This window comes from Pristiophorus japonicus, chromosome 13, assembly GCF_044704955.1.
Source record: "Pristiophorus japonicus isolate sPriJap1 chromosome 13, sPriJap1.hap1, whole genome shotgun sequence".
NCBI lineage: Eukaryota > Metazoa > Chordata > Chondrichthyes > Pristiophoridae > Pristiophorus > Pristiophorus japonicus.
The window spans coordinates 79,298,497-79,320,707 of NC_091989.1; the positions used below are offsets into that span (position 1 = coordinate 79,298,497).

Here is a 22,211-nt window from a genome sequence, read left to right on the forward strand (position 1 = left end):
GACCTTACTGAATGGCGGAGCCAAATAGCCTACTCCTGCTCCTATTTCTTATGTTTTTATCCGTGTGCAGCTGAGCAGAGCTTGGAGAGGCCTGCGCCCTTCGACGTGCACTCCACTGCAGTCCCTGTCACCGCCATCTGCTATTTCTCATTTATAAAGTGTGAGTCACCAGGTGAAAACCCAACTCTCTGTCCAAATGGTCCCAACCAAGTGCGAGCAGCTGAGCTGGTCATAGTCTGCATGAGTCCTGTGACGGCGCACCCTCAGAATAGTTCAGCTCCTCTGAGGAATTGTTGTCTGCGACTTCCACTGATTTCTGTTACACGTGAGGGCTCTGTCGGAGATAAAAGATATGAATTAGTACTGGCGAGGCAAGAATGTTGCAACTTATCATTATGAAGGAGATCATATTTCACTCGCTGTTGAAATCAAGTCGATATGAATGAGTGCCGTATGACATATGAGCCACTAATATTTAATTGTGCTACCAGGTATCTGGAGCTTCCCGTCTCCAACAGCCAGGAACACCGAAAATCCACTCATCTGCAGCGCTTCTTCCTCTGCACTTGTGAGCTGGAAGATCTGTGGAAGCCCACCTTCGCTTCTCTTCCTCTCCCTCATGTTCTGTGCTCTTTTCTCCTGCAACGAAGGAAAGAACAGAACTCAGTGAGTGTAATGGCATGTATTCACCTGATGGATGCCATGCATTTGGTGAGGGCGACTATGAGGGAGAGGCATGGAATTGCATAAGGGTTGACGGTGAGCGTCAGTGGTGGAAGAATAGATTGGGACGTGAGGAGGTACATAGAAAGAGGGTGCACGTGCAAGGTAAGTGGTTGTGAGGAGTGCCTTCCATTCTATCACAGACCTTCCTTGTGTTCTTTCCTCCCCTTCCTCTTTTCCCTGCCCCTACACTTGCTTAAAAATCTGTTCCATCTCTAACTTTTTCCAGTTCAGACGAAGGGTCATCGACCTGAAACGTGAACTCAGTTTTTCTCGCCACAGATGCTGCCTAACCGGCTGAGTATTTCCAGCATTTTCTGTTTTATATAAGTGCTGAACTTTCTTCCGGTTTTTCCACATGATATCGGTCCCTCCCGCTCCCAACATGTTTCCCAGTCAATATCGAGGCTTTTGATTCTGTTCCCCATGCTCCCAGTGTTCACAGCTCCTCATAGGGATAGGTGGATCGCAGAATTTGCCCTAATATCTTGGCAGTGTTTTATACTTTAATGTTTGTTATTTTTAATATTTACTTTAAGCTAAGTAATAGATGTCCTTATTTTTCTGTGGGGCTAATGCAAGTCAAATTCAATCTGTAATTACCTTAAAATCTGTTCCAAAATCCAACATTCAACCGTTTAGCAGACAGATCATTAATGTTTGACCAAAATTACATTATTGGAGTCACCAGGAGAAAATTTCTGACGATGAAGACAACTGATTGGGGGCTCAGGAAACTGGAAGAGTTAATATTCATTGTTTCCTCTTGCTTACTTTCATTTGGTCCATTGACCTTGTGCATCTATTTGTGAACAAGAGATACAGGTTGTGAAATTCGCTCTATTAGCGCCAGCTGTTAAGGCCGGTTTGGGTGAAAAAATGGCAGCCGTCTCATTTCTGCCCACTTCCGGCGGGTCCGTGGTGGCCACAATTTTGGCGCCGTTGCTTGCTCTTGCTACAGAAATGGAATTGAGGCAGATTGTAACGTCAATCAGCATGCATCAGATGTTCTGGGACTACCTCAGGAGGGGGCAAGCAGCAGATCCCATTCCGTATGGGCTGCCTGCGAGCCTCCTATCCTTCCTTAATCTCTCCCTCCATGTAAACATCCCAACCCATATTCACAACCACCCCCTCGACCTTGCCATCTCTCGTGGCCTCGCTACTCCCATCATGTCAATCGCAGATAAGGCCATCTCTGACCACTTCCTCGTATTGCTCTCCACCCACATCCCCCTTCCACCTCCTACCTGCCCCAACCCTACTTCCTTCTGTGTCTACCCCTGGAAAAAACTCTCTCCCAACTCTCTTACAACTGCAGTTATGAATTCCCAACTGTCCAGCCTTTGGCCCTCCATTCACCATGACATTGCTGCAGCTCAACTACACCCTCAATACCACCTTTGATACCCTGTTCAAACAATTACTCTCTCCCACCCTGATCATTCCCCCTGGTATGGCCCTCATCTTCGTTCCCTTAAGTCCAAGGGATGCAGAGTTGAATGGATATGGCGAACAAATGGTTTAGCCATTCATTGCCAGATCTGGCTGGACACATAAAGCACTATAGGGTCCTGCCCTCGTCTGCCAAAATTGCTCAACATTCTGAAATGCAAAGATAAACTCCAACTTCTATTTTCACTGCTAACCGTCTTCTTAAACCGCCCCCCCCCCCCCCCCCCCGCCTGTCTCCACCCTCACCTCTGACAATAAGTGTGAGGAGCTCATGGACTTTTTTGTCTCAAGATTGAGACCATCCGTTCAGCTGCCTCTGCCCTTCCTTTCCTTCCCCTAGCCCACCGAGCCAAATTTCCTCTAAGGATCCCCTCTGTCCTAGCCCTGACCTCCCATATTTCTCCAGTTTCTCTCTGATCTCCCTTCATGTCCATGGGATCCACTTCCTGCTCCCTTGAACCTATTCCCAACTGCCCCCAGTTCCGCCCCTCTTAGGACGGACACTCCGCTCCTGCCCCCACTTCCGTCCCCATTACGACAGACTTTCGCCCCACTCGAAAAAAAACGATGCAGAGCTGAATTTCGCAAAATGGGCCACTGCATCCATTGCAGCGGCCAAAACAAGAGAATAGCGGTAGGTGCAACGCGTTTCCGGCTGGAGTGAATTTTGGGCCCATTGTTTTCAGTCCTCGCCACAAACCCTGTTCCCTAGCCACTGACTCCATCCCTCTCCTCAACTGCGGTCTGAGGCTGAACCAGACTGTTCACTACCTTGGTATCATATTTGTCCCTGAAATGAGCTTTTGACAACATTTCCGCAGCATAGCTAAGACCGCCTATTTTCACCTCCGTAACTTCGCCCGTCTCCGCTGCTGAAGCCCTTATCCATGCCTTTAAAATGTAAGAACATAAGAAATAGGAACAGGAATAGGCCATACGGCCCCTCGAGCCTGCTCTGCCATTCAATAAGATTATGGCTGATCTGATCATGGAGTTGACTATTGCAACGCACTCTTGGCTGGCCTCCCACATTCTACCCTACAAAAACTAGAGGTGACCCAAAACTCGACTGCTCCTGTCCTAACTCACGCACCAATTCCCGCTCACCCATCACCCCTGTGCTCGCTGACCTACATTGGCTTCCGGTTAAGCAATGCCTCGATTTCAAAATTCTCATTCTTATTTTCAAATCCCTCCATGGCCTCGCCCCTCCCTATCTCGGTAATCTCCTCCAGCACCACAACCCTCCAAGATGTCTGCGCTCCTCTAATTCTGCCCTCTTGAGCATCCCTGATTATAATCGCTCAACCATTGGTGGCCGTGCCTTCTGTTGCCTAGGGCCTAAGCTCTGGAACTCCCCGCCTAAACCTCTCTGCCTCTCTACCTCGCTTTCCTTCAAGACGCTCCTTAAATAAGCATAATTACAGGCCAGTCAGCCTAACCTCAGAGGTGGGGATATTTTTGGACAAAATCCTGAAGGACAAGATCAATCTACATTTAGAAAGACACGGATTAATCAGGGACAGTCAGCACGGATTTGTTAAGGGAAAGTCGTGTCTGACTAACTTGGTTACATTTTTCAAGGAGGTAACCAGGAGGGTCGATGAGGGCAGTGAGTATGATGTAGTGTACATGGATTTTTAGCAAAGCTTTTGATAAGGTCTCACATGGCAGACTGGTCACGAAAGTAAAAGTGGCAAGATGGATGTAAAATTGACTGAGGCAGGAAGCAAAGGGTGTTTTTGTGACCGGAAGGATGTTTCCAGTGGGATTCTGCAGGGCTCAGTACTAGGTCCCTTGCTTTTTGTGGTATACATCAAGATCTAGACTTGAATATAAGGGGGTATGATTAAGAAGTTTGCAGATGATACTAAAATTGGCTGTGTGGTTGATAAGAATAAGAAAGCTGCGAACTGCAGGAAGATATCAATCAACTAGTCAGGTGGGCAGAACAGTGGCAAATGGAATTTAATCCGGAGAAGTGTGAGGTAATTTGGGGAGGGCTAACAAGGCAAGGGAATCATCATCATCATTATCAGCAGTCCCTCGGAATCAAGGAAAACTTGCTTCTACTCTTAATATGAGTCCTTAGGTGGCTGAACAGTCCAATACGAGAGCCACAGTCCCTGACACAGGTGGGACAGATAGTCGTTGATGGTACGCTCATAATAAAGGATGAATCTGAATACTGTGTACAATGAGCAAGTGTGGCCTTAGCTCCTTTAATAAGACTCCAGAGTGTAAGTACCTCATGGATGACCCACTTATATACTATGCTCCCAAGGGATGCTGGGATCCCTTGGGACTCCCAACAAGTAGGCCCTCTGGTGGTAGTGTAATACAGGTTACAAGGGGTTAAATACATAACAACACGCCCCCGTGAAGTCAATAATACACTTATTTACAAGGTGAGACGATCTGGGGCTTTTCACTCCCTTGTCGATCATCTCGGTACAAATGCGGGTGTGGGTGAGTTGGTTAGTTCTTTACTGGGCTGTTGGGCAGCCGGCCTTGTCGGGCTGCTGGGGATGGTGAGTTCGGCTTTGTGGTCAACCACGATATCAGTTGCCATTTGTATGTGTGTTGGAGGGTCAAAGTTGGTGGTGTCTTCTTCAGGTTGTTCGTAGCTGTTGCTGAATCGCAATTTGATTTGGTCCAAATGTTTTCTGTACATTTGTCCATTGGCCAATTTGACCTGAAACACCCTACACTCTACCGTGCCAGCGAGCCATTTGGGACCATGTCCATAATTGAGTACAAACATGGGATCATTGATCTCAATATCGCGTGACAAATTTGCATGGTCATGGTACACACTTTGTTGATGCCACCTGCCCTCCACATGATCATGGAGATCAGGGAGGACAAGGGAGAGCCTTGTTTTTAGCGCCCTTTTCATGAGCAGCTCGGCTGGGGGAACTCCGTTGAGTGAGTGGGGTCTGGTGCGGTAGCTGAGCAGCACTCTGGACAGCTGGGTCTGCATGGAGCCTTCCGACACGCATTTCAAGCTTTGCTTGATGGTCTGAACTGCCCATTCTGCCTGGCCGTTGGATGCGGGCTTGAACGGGGCAGATGTGAAGTGCTTGGTCCCATTGCAGGTCATGAATTCCTTGAATTCAGCACTGGTGAAGCACGGCCCATTGTTGCTGACTAGGACATCAGGCAGGCCGTACTTGGCAAACATGGCTCGTAGGCTTTCAATAGTGGCGTGGACGTGCTTACAGACATTATTGCACATTCAATCCATTTTGAGTAAGCATTCATGACAACTAAAAACATTTTGCCTAGAAATGGGTCCACATAGTCCACGTGGATCCTCGACCACAGTTTGGAGAGCCACGACCACAAACTCAGCGGTGCCTCTCTGGGTGCAATGCTCAGCTGAGAGCACGTGTTGCACTGGCGCACGCATGACTCTAAATCTGAGTCGATGCCGGGCCACCACACATGGGATCTGGTTATGGCTTTCATCATTACAATGCCGTTCACAAATGAACATATCTCTGCCTTTCTTGGGCAAGACGACGCAATTGCCCCACAATAGACAGTCCGCCTGCAGGGACATTTCGTCTTTCCGCCTGTGAAACAGCTTAATCGCCTCCGGCATCTCCGTTGGGATGCTGGACCAGCTCCCATAGAGGACACAGTTTTTTTACCAAGGACAATAAAGGATCCTGGCTGGTTCAGGTCCTGATCTGGCGGGCCGTAACGGGAGAATTTTCGTTTTCGAATGCCTCCATTACCATGAGCAAGTCCGCTGGCTGTGCCATTTCCACCCCAATGGTGGGCAATGGCAGCTGACTAAGAGCATCTGTGCCCGGTCTGTGGTGCATTACTAAGTTGTATGCCGACAGCATGAGTGCCCATCTTTGGATGCGGGCAGAGGCATTGGTGTTAATCCTTTTGCTCTCAGAGAACAGCGATATGAGCGGCTTGTGGTCAGTTTCAAGCTCAAACTTGAGGCCAAATAAGTACTGGTGCATTTTTTTTACCCCGTAAACGCACGCCAGAGCCTCTTTTTCAATCATACTGTTGGCCCTTTCGGCCTTGGACAAACTCCCAGATGCATAAGCGACCGGTTGCAAAATCCCCGATTTGTGAATCTGTTGTAACACACACCCGACCCGGTATGACGACACATTTCAAGCTAGCACTAATCTTTTACGAGGGTTATACAGGACAAGCAGTTTGTTGGAACACAACGGATTTCTGGCTTTCTTAAAGGCAGCCTCTTGTGAATTCCCCCATACCCAGTCGTCTCCCTTGCGCAATAGCGCATGTAGGGATTCTAACAGGGTGCTTAACCCAGGTAGGAAATTACCGAAATAATTAAGGCGTCCCAGGAACGACCGCAGCTCTGTCACGTTCTGTGGTCTTGGCACGTTCTTGATGGCCTCCGTCTTGGCGTCAGTGATGCCGTCTGCTGCGATTCTTCTTCCCAAGAACTCGACCTCATGCGCCAGGAAAATACACTTTGAGCGTTTCAACCTGCGCCCCACGCGATCCAACCGACTAAGAACCTCTTCCAGATTCTTCAAGTGCTCAATGGTGTCTAGACCTGTAACCAGTATGTCATCCTGGAAAAACACGGTGCGAGGAACCGACTTTAACAGGCTCTCCATGTTCCATTGGAAGATTGCCGCGGCTGACCGAATCCCGAACGGGCACCTGTTATACATGAACAGACCTTTGTGCGTGTTGATGCAGGTGAGGCCTTTCGAAGACTCCTCCAGCTCCTGCGTCATGTAGGCCGAGGTCAAGTCCAGCTTGGTGAACATCTTCCCTCCAGCCAGGGTCGCAAATAGGTCGTCTGCCTTGGGTAGCGAGTACTGGTCCTGTAGCGAAAAACGGTTAATCGTTACTTTATAATCCCCACAAATTCTAACCGTGCTGTCCTCTTTAAGTACCGGGACAATCGGACTAGCCCACTCGTTGAATTCCACTGGTGCGATGATGCCTTCTCGCTGCAACCTGTCCAGCTTAATTTCTACTTTCTCACGCATCATGTACGGTACCGCCCGTGTCTTGCGGTGGATGGGTCACGTACCGGGAACCAAATGGATCTGCACATTTGCCCCCCGAGAAGCTTCCAATGCCTGGCTCGAACAATGATGGGAACTTGCTCAGAACCTGGGCACATGAGGCGTCGTCAACGGATGAAAGCACTTGGATGTTGTCCCAGTACCAGCGGATTTTTTCCCAGCCAGCTTCTGCCAAACAATGTGGGGCCATTCCCTGGCACAATCCACAGCGGGAGTTCGTGTACTGCTCTGTCATAGGAGACTTTGACTTCTGCACTACCAATTACAGGGATTAGTTCATTGGTGTAAGTCCTTAGTTTGGTGTGAATGGAGCTGAGCTTGGGCCTGTGTGTCTTTGCCCCACAGCCTGTCGAAGGCCTTTTTACTCATGATGGACTGACTCGCACCCGTGTCCAGTTCCATAGATACTGGAATTCCGTTCAACTTTCAACATTATTGGTGGACATTTCTTGGTGAATGTGTGTACCCCGTACACTTCTGCCTCTCGGTACGAGTCTCCAATTCAGCCTGATCCACAGTGGATCGATTTTCCTCTGCAATGTGGTGGTTTACAGTATTTGCAGGGTTTGCAGCTCACCTGCACATTCGCTGGAGGTGTCCCATTGTTCTGCAACCGTTGCACGCATAGTGCTTGAAGCGGCATTGGTGGGGCCGATGATCACCTCCACAGCGTCAACAAGGTGTTAACTGCCTCGCATTAACGATTGATGGCAGACTCTGGGTCATCTGAGGTCGGGCGGCAGCAGTCGGCGTGTACATTCTGCTATGTATATTTCTGCTCGAAAACGACGTTACTTTATGCACAGTACTGGCCGAAACTTCTTTACTCTGCGAAATCTGTTTGGTGTTGTCGCTGGTGGACATAAATGCCTTGGCTATCGTTATGGCTTTACTTCGATTCTGAGTTTCAACAGTCAACAGTTTGCGAAGGATTGCCTCAGGGCCAATGCCCAGTACAAAAAAGAAAGTCTTTAAGCATTTGTTCTCGGAATCCCTCAAATTCGCAATGTCCTGTGAGGCGTCTTAGTTCGGCAACATAGCTCGCCACTTCCTGGCCCTCCGACCGTTGACACATGTAGAACCGATATCTCACCATTAAAACGCTTTCCTTAAGATTTAGATGCTCCCGGACCAGCGTACACAATTCTTCATAGGATTTCTCTGTTGGTTTTGTCAGAGATTTTTCATGAGGCCATATGTTTTTGCCCCACAGACAGTTAGGAGGATCGCCCTTCGTTTGGCAGCGTTCTTGTCCCCTTCTAGGTCGTTGGCCACAAAGTATTGCTCTCCACGAAGGCCTCCCAATCGTCCCCTTCTGAGAACTTCTCCAAGATACCAAATGTTCTTTGCATTTTTGCACGGTTGTTCGTTACCTCATTGCCAATTGGTACGCTCATACTAAAGGATGAATCTGAGTACTGTGTACAATGAGCAAGTGTGACCTTAGCTCCTTTTACTAAGACTCCAGATTGCAGGTACCTCGTGGGTGGCCTGGTTATATACCGTGCTCCCAAGGGATGCTGGGATCCCTTGGGACTCCAACATATAGGCCCTCCGGTGATCGTGTAATACAGGTTACCAGGGGTTAAACACATAACAGTTGAGGGAAAGGGTGGGTGGGACAGGTTTGCCGCATGCTCTTTCCGCTGCCTGCGTTTGATTTCTGCATGCTCTCGGCAATGAGACTCGAGGTGCTCAGCGCCCTCCCGGATGCTCTTCATCCACTTAGGGCGGTCTTTGGCCAGGGACTCCCAGGTTTCAGTGGGGATGCTACACTTTATCAGGGAGGTTTTGAGGGTGTCCTTGTAACATTTCCTCTGCCCACCTTTGGCTCATTTGCCATGAAGGAGTTCCGAGTAGAGCGCTTGCTTTTGGAGTCTCGTGTCTGGCATACGGGCAATGCGGCCCTTTCTATCCATTATATCTAGGCCCCTCATAATACACATTAAATGGTAGGTGATACGTCCTTACGACACAGTATAAATGCACACGAGGCCCATGCTTGAGAGAAGGTCAGTCTGTGACCTGTCCTTTATTCCTTAGCACTCAAGTGATGAAGGTGGGTGGAGCTTCCCCTTTTATACCTGAAGGTCCAAGTTAGGAGTGTCTCCCACCTAGTGGTCAGTGTTCTCACGGTGTACAACTTAGGTCAGTTTATACATGGGTTACAATGCTGGTTGAATACATGACATCACCTCCCCCCCCAAAGTCTTATTGGGATCACAGGTTGAGTCTCTCTGGTGGTTTACGCTCCCTTGTAGAGCGCCTGAGTTGGGGCTCCGGTTGTTGGGCGCTGGCCTGAGTGTCTGCTGTTTGCAGTGCCTCAGGCCTGTCCGGACTGCCCACAGTGACTGGGCTCTCCTCCCTTTGGTTCCGGTGTTCGGTCACCTGTGGTGGAGTGAACTCTATATCGTGTTCTTCCTCTGCTTCTTCTATGGGGTTGCTGAACCTCCTTTTTGTTTGGTCCACATGTTTGTGGCAGATTTGTCAATGGTAAGTTCAACTACCAGAATCCTATTTCCTTCTTTGGCAACCACAGTGTCTGCGAGCCATTTGGGCCCTGCAGCGTAGTTGAGGACAAAAACAGGATCATTTACATCAATACATCGCGCCCTCGCATTCCTGTCATGGTAGTTATATTGTGACTGGCGCCTGCTCTCAACAATTTCTTTCATGGTGGGGTGTATAAGGGATAATCGGGTTTTGAGCGTCCTTTTCATTAGTAGCTCTGCGGGTGGAACCCCTGTGAGCGAGTGTGGTTGGGATCTATAGGCCAACAGGAGGCGTGATAAGCGGGTTTGTAGGGAACCCCCTTGGAATCTGAACATCGCCTGTTTGATTATCTGCACTGCTTGTTCTGCCTGGCCGTTTGAGGCCGGCTTGAACGGTGCCGTTCTAACATGGTTAATTCCATTGCCTGCCATGAAGTCCTGGAATTCAGTGCTTGTGAAGCACGGGCCATTGTCGCTGACCAAGATGTCCGGTAGACCATGGGCGGCGAACATTGCCCGTAGACTTTCTACCGTGGCAGAGGATGTGCTTGAACTTAAAATGTCACACTCGATCCATTTGGAGTAGGCGTCTACTACAACCAAAAACATTTTCCCCATGAAAGGACCTGCGTAGTCCACATGGATGTGTGACCAAGGCTTGGCGGGCCATGGCCAGGGGCTAAGGGGGGCTTCCCTGGGCGCATGGCCCAGCTGGGCACACGTGTTGCACCTGCGAACACAAAGTTCCAGATCTGCATCTATCCCTGGCCACCAAACGTGTGACCTGGCAATTGTCTTCATCGTAACAATGCCCGGGTGCCCATTGTGGAGTTCTCTGATGAACACCTCTCTGCCCATCTGGGGCATGACTACGCGGTTTCCGCACAGTAGGCAATCGGCCTGAATCGAGAGTTCATCCTTGCGCCTGTGAAATAGTTTAAATTTCACAGGGCATGCCCTGTACGTGGCTGCCCAGTCCCCATTCAGGATACATTTCTTGACGAGAGACAATAGCGGGTATCTATTTGTCCAAACTTTAATCTGACGGGCTGTCACGGGTGAGCCTTCGCTTCCGAAAGCTTCAACAGCCATGACCATCTCAGCACCATGCTCGGTAGCCCCCTCAGTGGTGGCTAGTGGGAGCCTGCTGAGTGCATCGGCGCAGTTTTCGGTCCGCGGTCTGTGCCGAATTGTGCAGTCATAGGCAGCTAACGTGAGTGCCCACCTCTGTATGCGGGCCGATGCGTTTGCATTTATGGCCTTGTTGTCGGCCAAAAGGGACATTAGGGGTTTGTGATCTGTCTCCAGCTCAAATTTCCTGCCAAACAGATACTGGTGCATTTTCTTTACCGCATATACACATGCGAGCACCTCCTTTTCTACCATCCCGTAGCCCCTTTCTGCCTGGGACAGACTCCTGGAGGCATAAGCTACCGGCTGTAACTGACCCTTGGCATTGACATACTGCAACACACACCCGACACCATAAGACGACGCATCGCACGTTAACACAAGTTTCTTACATGGGTCATATAGCATTAACAGATTGTTGGAACATAACAAATTGCGTGCTCTATTAAAAGCCCTTTCCTGGCTGTCCCCCCAGACCCATTCGCGACCTTTGCGTAGGAGCACGGGTAGCGGCTTTAGCAGCGTGCTCAATTTGGGAAGGAAGTTACCAAATTGGTTCAGGAGCCCCAGGAACGAACGCAGCTCCATCATGTTACGGGGTCTGGGTGCTCTCTGGATCGCTTCCGTCTTGGATGCAGTAGGGCTGATCCCGTCTGCTGCTATCCTCATCCCCAGGAATTCTACCTCTGGAGCTAGGAAGACGCACTTCGCCTTTTTCAGTCGCAGACCTACCCGGTCCAGTCTGCGTAGCACCTCCTCCAGGTTGTGGAGGTGTTCTTCAGTATCGTAACCCGTAATGAGGATGTCGTCCTGAAAAACCACCGTCCCTGGAATCGACTTGAGGAGGCTTTCCATATTTCGTTGGAAGATCGCGGCGGCCGAGTGAATCCCGAACGGACATCTGTTGTACTCAAACAACCCCTTGTGTGTCGTGATGGTGGTCAGCTTCTTCGACTCACTCGCCAGCTCCTGGGTCAGGTAAGCTGAGGTCAGGTCCAATTTTGAAAAAAGTTTGCCACCGGATAGCGTCGCAAAGAGGTCCTCCGCTCTCGGTAGCGGGTACTGGTCTTGGAGTGACACCCGATTGATGGTGGCCTTGTAATCGCCACATATCCTGACCGACCCATCCGCCTTGAGCACCGGCACAATCGGGCTCGCCCAGTCACTGAATTCAACTGGCGAGATGATGCCTTCCCTCAACAGGCGGTCCAATTCGCCTTCTATCTTTTCCCGCATCACGTACGGCACCGCTCTGGCCTTGTGGTGTACTGGTCTGGCGTCCGGGTTTATGTGAATCACTACCTTGGCCCCCATGAAAGTGCCAATGCCGGGTTGAAATAATGAGTCAAATTTGTCCAGGACCTGCGAGCATGATACTCGCTCCACAGAGGAAATTGCATTGACATTGCCCCATTTCCAGTTCATGACAGCAAGCCAACTCCTCCCCAGTAGTGCGGGACCGTCCCCTGGGACAATCCAGAGTGGCAACCTGTTCTCCGAATCTTTGTGGGTCACGACTACCGTGGCGCTGCCTAGCACCGGAATGATCTGCTTTGTGTAAGTCCGTAGCTGTGCGTCAATCGGCGATAATTTTGGCCTCCTGGCCTTGGACGCCCACAACTTTTCGAACTGTTTGATACCCATCAGGGACTGGCTGGCCCCCGTGTCTAACTCCATTGATACTGGGATGCCATTGAGGAGCACTTTCAACATTATCGGTGGCGTCCTGGTGTATGAACTGTATACGTGCTCCACATGAACTCGCTGAACTTTAGCTTCCAGCGATTTCCCCCAGTGTCCATTTCTGCAATTTCTGCAGGTATTTTGCTCATCTCTGCAAACTCCGGCTGAATGTATGCCTCCACACCTCCAGCATGAGTTGCGGTTTGAAACAAAAGGTCCCTTGCCAGTCGATCGTCCCTGAGTGCCCCTGTTATTGTCCTTGAGTGCACCATTAACAGGTGTTGATGGCCCCATTACTGGCCGCATTGTCCCTTGCAATGGCGTGAATCGCTGTTCAGCTTGCCATTGTCTCTGTCGAACTCCCCCTCTGGGTTCGACTACATGTTGGGGCATGCCTGACTGCCCTTGTCTGTCTGGAGAACTGTGTGCTGCTTTAACAATGTTGAATATCTGTCCCAACCATTCCTTAACACAGTACTTCTCGTTTGTTCTGCTAGTGGCCATGCTCGCGTGGTTTAAATCCCAGTTTCTTGTCGCCATTGATACGTCCTTACTACACAGTATAAATGCACATGAGGCCCATGCTTGAGAGAAGGTCAGTCTGTGACCTGTCCTTTATTCCTTAGCACTCAAGTGATGAAGGTGGATGGAGCTTCCCCTTTTATACCTAAAGGACCAGGTTAGGAGTGTCTCCCACCTAGTGGTCAGTGTTCTCACGGTGTACAACTTAGGTCAGTTTATACATGAGTTACAATGCTGGTTGAATACATGACAGTAGGACACTGAGAAATGTAGATGAACAAAGGGATCTTGGAGTGCATGTCCACAGATCCCTGAAGGTAGCAGGCCAGGTAGATAAGGTGGTTAAGAAGGCATACAGAATGCTTGCCAAGGCACAGAATATAATAGCAGGTGGGTTATGCTTGAACTGTATAAAACACTGGTTAGACCACAGCTGGAGTACTGCGTGCAGTTCTGGTCACTGCATTACAGGAAGGACGTGATTGCACTGGAGAGGGTACACTGGAGAGGAGATTTTCGAGGATGTTGCCGGGAATGGAGAATCTTAGCTATGAGGACAGTTTAGATAGGCTGCATTTGTTTTCCTTGGAACAGAGGAGGCTGAGGGGAGACCTCATTGAGGTGTATAAAATTATGAGGAGCCCAGATATAGTGGATAGAAAGGGCCTATTTCCCTTAGCAGAGGGGTCAACAATCAGGGGGCATCAATTTAAAGTAATTGCGGGGAGGTTTAGAGGGGATTTGAGGGGAAATTTCTTCACCCAGAGGGTGGTGGGGGTCTGGAACTCACTGCCTGAAAGGGTGGCAGAGGCAGAAACCCTCACCACATTTAAAAAGTATTTGGATGTGCGCTTGAAGTGCTGTAACCTGCAAGGTTACGGACCTAGAGTTGGAAAGTGGGATGAGGCTGGTTAGCCTCTTGTTGGCTGGCGTGGACACGATGGGCCGGAATGGCCTTCTTCCGTGCTGTAAACTTCTATGATTCTATGATTAAAACCTACCTCTTTGACCAAGCTTTTGGTCACCTGCGCTAATTTCTACTTATGCGGCTCGGTGTCAAAAAAATATTTTAATCTCATAATACTCGTGTGAAGCGCCATGGGACATGTCACTGCGTTAAAAGCACTATATAAATACAAGTTGTGGTTGTTGGTTGGGATTTGTCAGATTGAGTGACGGTGTCCCTTTTTATCTTTCATTATCCTCCTCCATTACTTCGGGGACTTGTGGGATTTCTTGGATATCTGAAAAGAGAAAAGCACAAGGGTCAGGTTGTGGAGAGGGTAGGGGGGCAGAACGCAAGCTATCCATGCTTACACCATCAGCAACTTGTATGTAAGAAGAGATTGTGGGATGATGGGGAAGTGGGATGTGAGTAGAAGGATTAGGTATAAGTATACCGTCATCATTAGCAATATTTTCAACTTCTCCGCTCATCACGGACTCAGTGACGACCCCTCCAATTATCTCCAGCACTACTTCCAACAGCTACATCAGGTTCTGCAGACAGGTTTTCCCTCCACCCGTCTGCTGCTGTTCCTGGCTGTTATGAGCTGCCTTTGCCTCCATGAGAAACAGAAGTGTGTCAGTGAGTGTGGTGCAATGTGTTTGGGTGATGTGCCTGCCATGGTTGAATAGCTGACAGTGTATGCAAGCTATAAAATGTGGGTTTGAGGCTTGAAACAGTGCTAAGTGTGTGAGGGTGAGGTGAAGCTATGATTGTGAGCTATGAGTGGTGATTGCTAGAGATAGTTGGTAGGTGAGTGATGGGAGTGTGGTGCATTGAGCAGTGTATAAGGTTAGTGCTGCAGATGGAGGGATATGACACTTGAAGAAGCATTCACTCACCTTGACCATTCATGTGAAGTCATTAAACTTCTTGCGGCACTGGTTCCAGTTCCTGGGGACAACACTCGTTGTGTTGACAGTTTGAGCTATCTCCTCCCACATTCTTCTGGCTTCTGCCTGGAAGGCCTTCTATCCCCCTGCGTGTAAAGGACTTGACGTCTTCTTTGATCTTTCATGACCAAGGCCCCAGTGCCGCATCCGAAAACCTCCTCGCTCTCTCTCTTGGACCATGGCTTTCTACACAATGACAATGAGCTGCTTGTGCAACAAAGCACCTTCTCCATAAGTAGTGCAGACAGCCTAGGCCAAATTCTGTTGGCCAGTAGACTGCACCTGATGTTGACCCATCTGAACAGCACTAAGGCAATCAGCAGCGCGTTTAGCACTGAGATCAACGCTACAATCATTATAATGAGCATGCAGCACGAATTTTGCATGCTGTCTGCACATCTCGGAATGCTACCCATGCCCGTTTTCGGGCCTAGTCGAATTTCCCCTCAGAATCTTCCTTTATTTAAACTCACTCCTGTTTCAAAAACCATTGAACACTTCTGTCATGACGTGAAAGTGGTAGGAGATCATGAAGAACTGTGCCCCAACTAAGAATGTACTTTTTGAAAGAATCTGTAATTTGATTATGATATAATTGGAGAATAATAGAAATATTTTCAGTTCACTTAAAATGCAATCATCTAAAATTTAAAGACTATCCAAAAATAAAATAGTATTTGAAATATGTTTGCTAGTTAAGTGTAGTTTTTTTTAATTACAGACGTAATTTTCTTTCAATCAATAATATGTGTACATTTTTAATTGTTTTGTTTAGGAAACAAAGGGAGATATTGGAAAAGAAAGCTAAGGAAGTTTTCCAAACTCTGCTTCGACCAATTGTGCACAATTATCTGCAACTTAAAAAATTCCATCAAGTTTGTAATACTGAGATGCCGTGGCTTAGTCAGATCAACTACTTATCAGGAATTGTGTATTTTAATTCATTCATGAAGTGTTTTGAAGAAAAAGGTTGGAGCTCAAAAACCATTAGCAGGTACCTTGGAATCAATTACTAAATATTTTCACAAATTTCCACTATGCATATGTGATGTAAGGAGCGTGCCGTGGGTCAGTGGGCACATTCCAACCTTTGTCAGAAGGCTATGGGTTCGAGCCCCACTCCAGACAGACCTGGTGAGTGGAGACGAGAGTTCCGGTCTCTGAATACTGGGTTGACTGAGGTACTTGCGTCTGATGGGAGTGGAGTGGTCATGCCCTTCGCATCATGCTGGTTCTCCTGGTAGAGAGTTGTGAGTCAAGCTAACAAGCTGTCCACATAAAAAGGGACTTTGTTATGGAAACAATCCAGAGCTCGATCTTCTGGATATAAAACCGTGGAAGGAAATGGGTTACCTCAGTCTCAGAAAAGAAAAAGAAAGATGTGTGAATTAAAAGCAATTCTTTACTCTGGAAGAATAGGAAAGGTTTCTGGAATCAGATATCAGATTTACCGGAACAGGATGGGCAAAGTTTTCCGAGATCATGCGATTTCACATCATTTTGGATGGAAACATTATGGGCAATGCCCCAGTCAGCTGCTAGTGGTGTGAGTCTCAGAAAATTTAACCCCATAGCTAAACAGTATGCTACTAACAATAGCAGTCAGTGTCCCATGACATTACATGGGCAGACAGGACTATGTGCAGTTTTTAGGTGGTGGAGGATAATTGGACTGGAATGTGGGCAGGGCTCTGACACTGGAGGCCAGAGGGTGAAGGTAGAGGAGGGTTAAAAGCCAGGGGAAGTTGGAGCATTTTTAGAAGTGGATGAAGACAGGAATGGTAGCAGTTAGAGGCTGATTGGAGAGGAAGAAGATCATAGTTCACTAAAGATCTGTGGGAGCTGAGGAAAGGTAGGGAGAGGTGGTATAGAATCGAACGTTGCCTGAAAGCGCTGGAGCAAGGCTGGAGCACAGAGGAAGAGGCTGCACTGTTGAAACCAGTGACACCAGTATTTCAAGCCTGATCAAAACAGAGATCAAGGGGAAATGTAGGATAGAGGAAAAGTAGAGCAAGGTTAAGGTATCAAATTGAAAACGAAGGCATACAATGTGGCCAAGACTTGTGGGAGGCCAGATGATTGAGAAATTTTTAAAAGCCAGTAAAGAATAACTTAAAAAAATGATTGAGAGGGAAGATAGATTATGAAAGTAAACGAGCACGAAATATAAAAATAGATAATAAGAGTTTCTACAGATAAATAAAAAGGAAAAGAGTGGCTAAGGCAAATGTTGGTCCCTTGGAGGATGAGACTGGGGAATTAATAATGGCGAACAGGGAAATGGCAGAAACGTTGAACAAATTTTTTGTATCGGTCTTCACGGTAGAAGACACTACAAACATCCCAATAGTGGATAATCAAGGGGCTATAGGTAGGGAAGAACTTAAATATAATCACTATCACTAATGAAGTAGTACTAGGTAAAATAATGGGACTAAAGGGAGACAAGTCCCTTGGACCTGATGCCTTACATCCTATCTGTAGAGATAGTGGATGCATTGGTTGCAATCTACCAAAATTCCCTGAATTCTGGGGCGGTCCCAGCAGATTGGAAAACCGTAAATGTAATGCCCCTATTTAAAAAAGGAGGCAGACAAAAAGCAGGAAACTATAGACCAGTTAGCCTAACATCTATCGTTGGAAAATGCTGGAATCCATTATTAAGGAAGTAGTAGCGGGACATTTGGAAAAGCATGATTCGATCAAGCAGAGTCAGCATGGTTTTATGAAAGGGAAATCATGTTTGACAAATTTTCTGGAGTTCTTTGAGGATGTAACGAGCAGGGTAGATAAGGGGGAACTAGTGGATGTGGTGTATTTAGATTTCTAGAAGGCATTCGATAAGGTGCCACATAAGAGGTTACTGCACAAGATAAAAGTTCACGGGGTTGGGGGTAATATATTAGCATGGATAGAGGATTGGCTAGCGAACAGAAAACAGTGAGTCAGGATAAATGGGTAATTTTACGGTTGACAAACAGTGACGAGGGATCGGTGCTGGGGCCTCAACTATTTACAATCTATATTAATGATTTGGATGAAGGGAATCAGTGTAATATAGCCAAGTTTGCTGATGATACAAAGATGGGTGGGAAAGCAAATTGTGAGGAAGACACAAAAAATCTGCAAAGAGATATAGACAGACTAAGTGAGTGGGCAGATGGAGTATAATGTGGGAAAATGTGAGGTTATCCACTTTGGCATAAATAATAGAAAAGCAAATTATAATTTAAATGGATAAAAATTGCAAAGCGCTGCAGTACAGAGAGACCTGGGGGTCCTTGTGCAAGAAACACAAAAAGTTAGTATGCAGGTACAGTAAGTAATCAGGAAGGCATATAGAATGTTGGCCTTTATTGCAAGGGCGATACAGTATAAAAGCAGGGAAGTCCTGCTACAACTGTATAGGATATTGGTGAGGCCACACCTGGAGAACTGCATACAGTATTTAAGAAAGGATATACTTGCATTGGAGGCTCTTCAGAAAAGGTTTACCAGGTTGATTCTGGAGATGAGGGGGTTGATTTATGAGAATAGGTTGAGTAGGTTGGGCCTATACTCATTGGAGTTCAGAAGAATGGGAGGTGATCTTATCGAAACATATAAGATAATGAGGGGGCTCGACAAGGTGGATGCAGAGAGGATATTTCCACTCGTAGGGGAAACTAAAACTAGAGGATGATGGACTCAGTTTTCCCCAAGCGTATTGCCAGAGTTGCGCTGCTTATTTAGGTCCAGAAATGCACCAGAAAAACATGTCCAAACTTTCCCCAATGTTTCTGCTGTAATCCGGACCCGCGCAGCGTGGCCAGTCACCTCGGGGTGTGCAGCCTGCGGTCTGCACCGAAAAACGCAGTCGGACCTTCTGCGCGTGCGCGGGAAAAAAAACTCACGTTCTTCACGTCACTGAAATGGCCACGCATCCTAATTGGCAATCGACCATTTTTAAAGAGCAAGTTGTGTGTGTGCCAGAAGGAGTGCTGTTTGTTGAAAAATCGCAGCTGCATGCAGAAGAAGTGCTGTGTGTGTCTGAGAGCATTTGAATAAGTGCTGTGTGTGTCTGAGAGCAGCTGCGGCAGTACAAGATGCAACGCGGACCAAGGACCAAGAATTTCTTGCTGGACGAAGTGGAGACGCTAGTTACTATGATTGAGAACAGATGGCAGGAGCTGGATACCAGCAGAGATCACATAAAAGTTCCAGCAAAAAAAATTAAGAAACACTGGAACCAAGTTGCAGAAGATTACTTCGCAGTGGTGAACACCAAGAGATCTGGAAGCCAGTGTAAAAAGAAATGGCAGGACCTTGGTCAAGTAGTTAGTGTAAGTAATATTTTCATTTATTCAATGCAATTGTAAATGTGACCAGCTGTATATGTCTCACCCAGCAGAAAGACACCCTCTCTTAAAATGTTGCATTTTCATCTTTGCAGAGGAAAGTGGCACACAACGAAAGGGAAAGAACTCGAACAGGAGGAGGGCCGGCAAATTTGCACCCATTGACACCCTTGAAAGAGAGGGTCACTGCTTTGATGGGTCCTGCCTAGAGAAAAACAATCAATACTGCACAAACTGGGCCCACACTCGAGGGAGAGGGTATGCCCTGAAAATTCATCGTGGCCCTTCAAATCAGCCTGCTGCCTGGCCTGCTATGTGTGAGCTACTCATGCCACCTATCCCGCCCCCTCCTCTGCTGCTAACCATTTGACTGTTCTGTTATATTTTGCAGAACTTGAGGCCAATCCTGAAGATGCAGAAGAAGATTCAGACACGGACGAACCTGAAGAGGAGAACAACCCTCCAGACCAACATGAGAGGGAGGGGGAGGGGATGGAGCTGGATGAAGCTCCCACTGTTGTACTGACTTTGGAGGAGATGCCACCGACAGCCTTTTCCGTGACTAGTGGTTTAAGTGCTGGTGGGACATTCCATGGTTTCCCGCCTTCCGAGGTTGCAGGTCCCAGTAGTGGGGTGCAGCAAGTAACACCCAGGGCCCCATCATCCCAGGCTATGGGTTCCATTGTTGGGGTGCAACGAGGCACACCCAGGGCCCCATCATCCCAGGCTACGGGTTCCATTGCTCGGGTGCAACGAGGAACACCCAGGGCTCCATCGTCCGAGGCTGCGGGTCCCAGTGGGATGCAGCGAGGCAGACCCAGGGTGAGGGGAAGGAGATGTCGACCACACTCTCCTGAGATGCAGGATGCAACAGATGTTGTTCAGATGATGTCATTGAGTGCGGAGAGCATTGACCTTACCCGATCACTCCTGGACACCATCAGTGGGGTGAGTGATGAGGTAGTGGGACTGTCGGGAGAAGTAACAACACTCGCTGGGACCATCAGTGAGGGAATAGTACCCATGAGGAGGAAGTGTCAGAGGTAGTGCAAAGCACGGCACTGGCCATGAGGGAGGGAATATCAGAGGTAGTGCAAAGCACGGCATTGGCCATGAGGGAAGGAATGTCAGGAGTAGTACAGGCCATCAAGGAGGGAATGTTGCAGTCCGCTGATACACTGTCAGGGTGCATGAGGGAGGGCATGTGTGAGTTAGCTGCTGCATAAGGGAACACGTCCAGACCCCGCGCCCATTGACAGAATCAACTGCCACTCCTACTGCAATCCCCACACCAGCCTCTAAAGAGCCCCAAGCCGGGCCTTCCAACTTGCTGCCTGACGCTGACATCCCCCATCATCAAGAGATGCTCAGTACCCGAGATGTTAGAAGGAATAAGCTTGGTACCAAGCCCAAAATCACTGCGCCACCACTTGCGTGCAGGGGTGGTGGAGAGTCCAAGAGCAGTCTTACACTAAGGGGGATGAGAGATGGGTGCACCCTTTCTTTGCTGCTGTTGTTGTTGATGTTATTATTGTTCTCAAATTAAAAGTTTTTTGTAAGTTATGTAAATTTACAAGTTTATAAGTGATCTTAAAGTTTTTAAGTGATCTTAAAGAGTCATTAAAATAAAGTTTGATACTGGAATAATTTTATTAAAGTTAAGTACATTGTAAACTTTTGAATAAATATATTTGACATTAAAACTACATCATGTTCCATTAACACAACACAACACTACGGAACAGCTCCAAACAGTAACCATGTCCATGTGGAATAGTTGTCGCTGAGCCCTCAGGCATCAGTGAAGCATTCACGGATGAGCTGTTGGAGTAAGGTTCGAGCACTCGTTAAAGGAGCACGATGGCCCACCCTCCTCCGCCCACAGCTCTGTCATGGATTGCATGGGCGGTCATGGGGAACTTTATGTAGTCATTCCTCTGCCCATACAGTGCAGCAGTGACCTGGCGAATGGAGACATGTGTTGCATTTTGAGAGATGTAGCTTGAAACATTCCGGAGGCATAGAATGAAAGTGCAGCTGTAACCTTCACTTCAACTGACAAAGCAGTCCTCCTGACGCTTCTCGGCTGCAGGTCTGGTCTCAACCCACTCATAGATCTCAAAGACAACTTCTATGCGGAAACGCAGCCTTCTGACACAGTCTGCATCACTCAGGTGCAGGTACGGACGCCTGTCTCAATATACCTGAGGTGGATAAGGCCTCCTGCTTAGCACCCTACGGGCTCTGATGTTCCTGATGCGATGACGTCGAATCAATTGTCTTCTACGTAGCATCATGATGCAGAACGCTTGCACAAGATATGGCATTGTCAGTATTGCCCCCATACTTAAAGTTAAACTTTCAAAGATGCTCAAAACGGCAGGAAAGCAGGCAGCACAGGTTCGCAGTTCTCTCTCTCCCCAAGGTCAGTATGGATGGACCACACCCAAAGGTTTTATGTCCTCTCCTCTCTCCTCCCTCCCTCTCCCCGGGCACCAAGCCTTCAGATCGGCTGTCTCCGACCCACTCCGGTCCCTGAGTGAGGTACCTTCCTGGTCCGCTGTGGCCCCGAGTGCGTGCCGGTCAGTGCGATTCCTCCCCCGCCGAGCCTCTCCGGACCCCGAGTGAGCTGCTTTCCCGGTCTGCTGTGGCCGGCCCCCGAGTACATGCCTTCCCCATCTGCTGTGGCCCCCAAGTGAGTGCCTTCCCCGTCCGCTGTGGCCCCGAGTGAGTGCTGTTCAGTTTGCTCCATCCCCCGCCGAGCCTCTCCGATCCCAAGTGAGTGCCGGTCCAGGTCCACTCCGCTTCCCGCCCCTAGCCCTGCGCCGATTTCTTTAATTCGCCGCAAGAGTTTTCTTGAGAGGCCACATACACTGGCCTAAGCAGAAATGGAGTAACTATCAGCTGGCCAAAGTTCACTAAATGGC

General features: G+C 48.3%; 1 protein-coding gene across 9 annotated transcripts in view; it reads left to right on the forward strand.

Annotated features, from left to right (window-relative positions):
- cfap54 (cilia and flagella associated protein 54) overlaps positions 1-22,211 on the forward strand; it is a 724,932-nt gene that overhangs the window by 343,225 nt on the left and 359,496 nt on the right. For all 9 annotated transcript variants that reach the window (XM_070897703.1, XM_070897704.1, XM_070897705.1 and 6 more), the window contains one exon: positions 15,723-15,941. In XM_070897703.1, the coding sequence (XP_070753804.1) occupies positions 15,723-15,941 (219 nt within the window). The remainder of the gene's footprint in view (positions 1-15,722; positions 15,942-22,211) is intronic.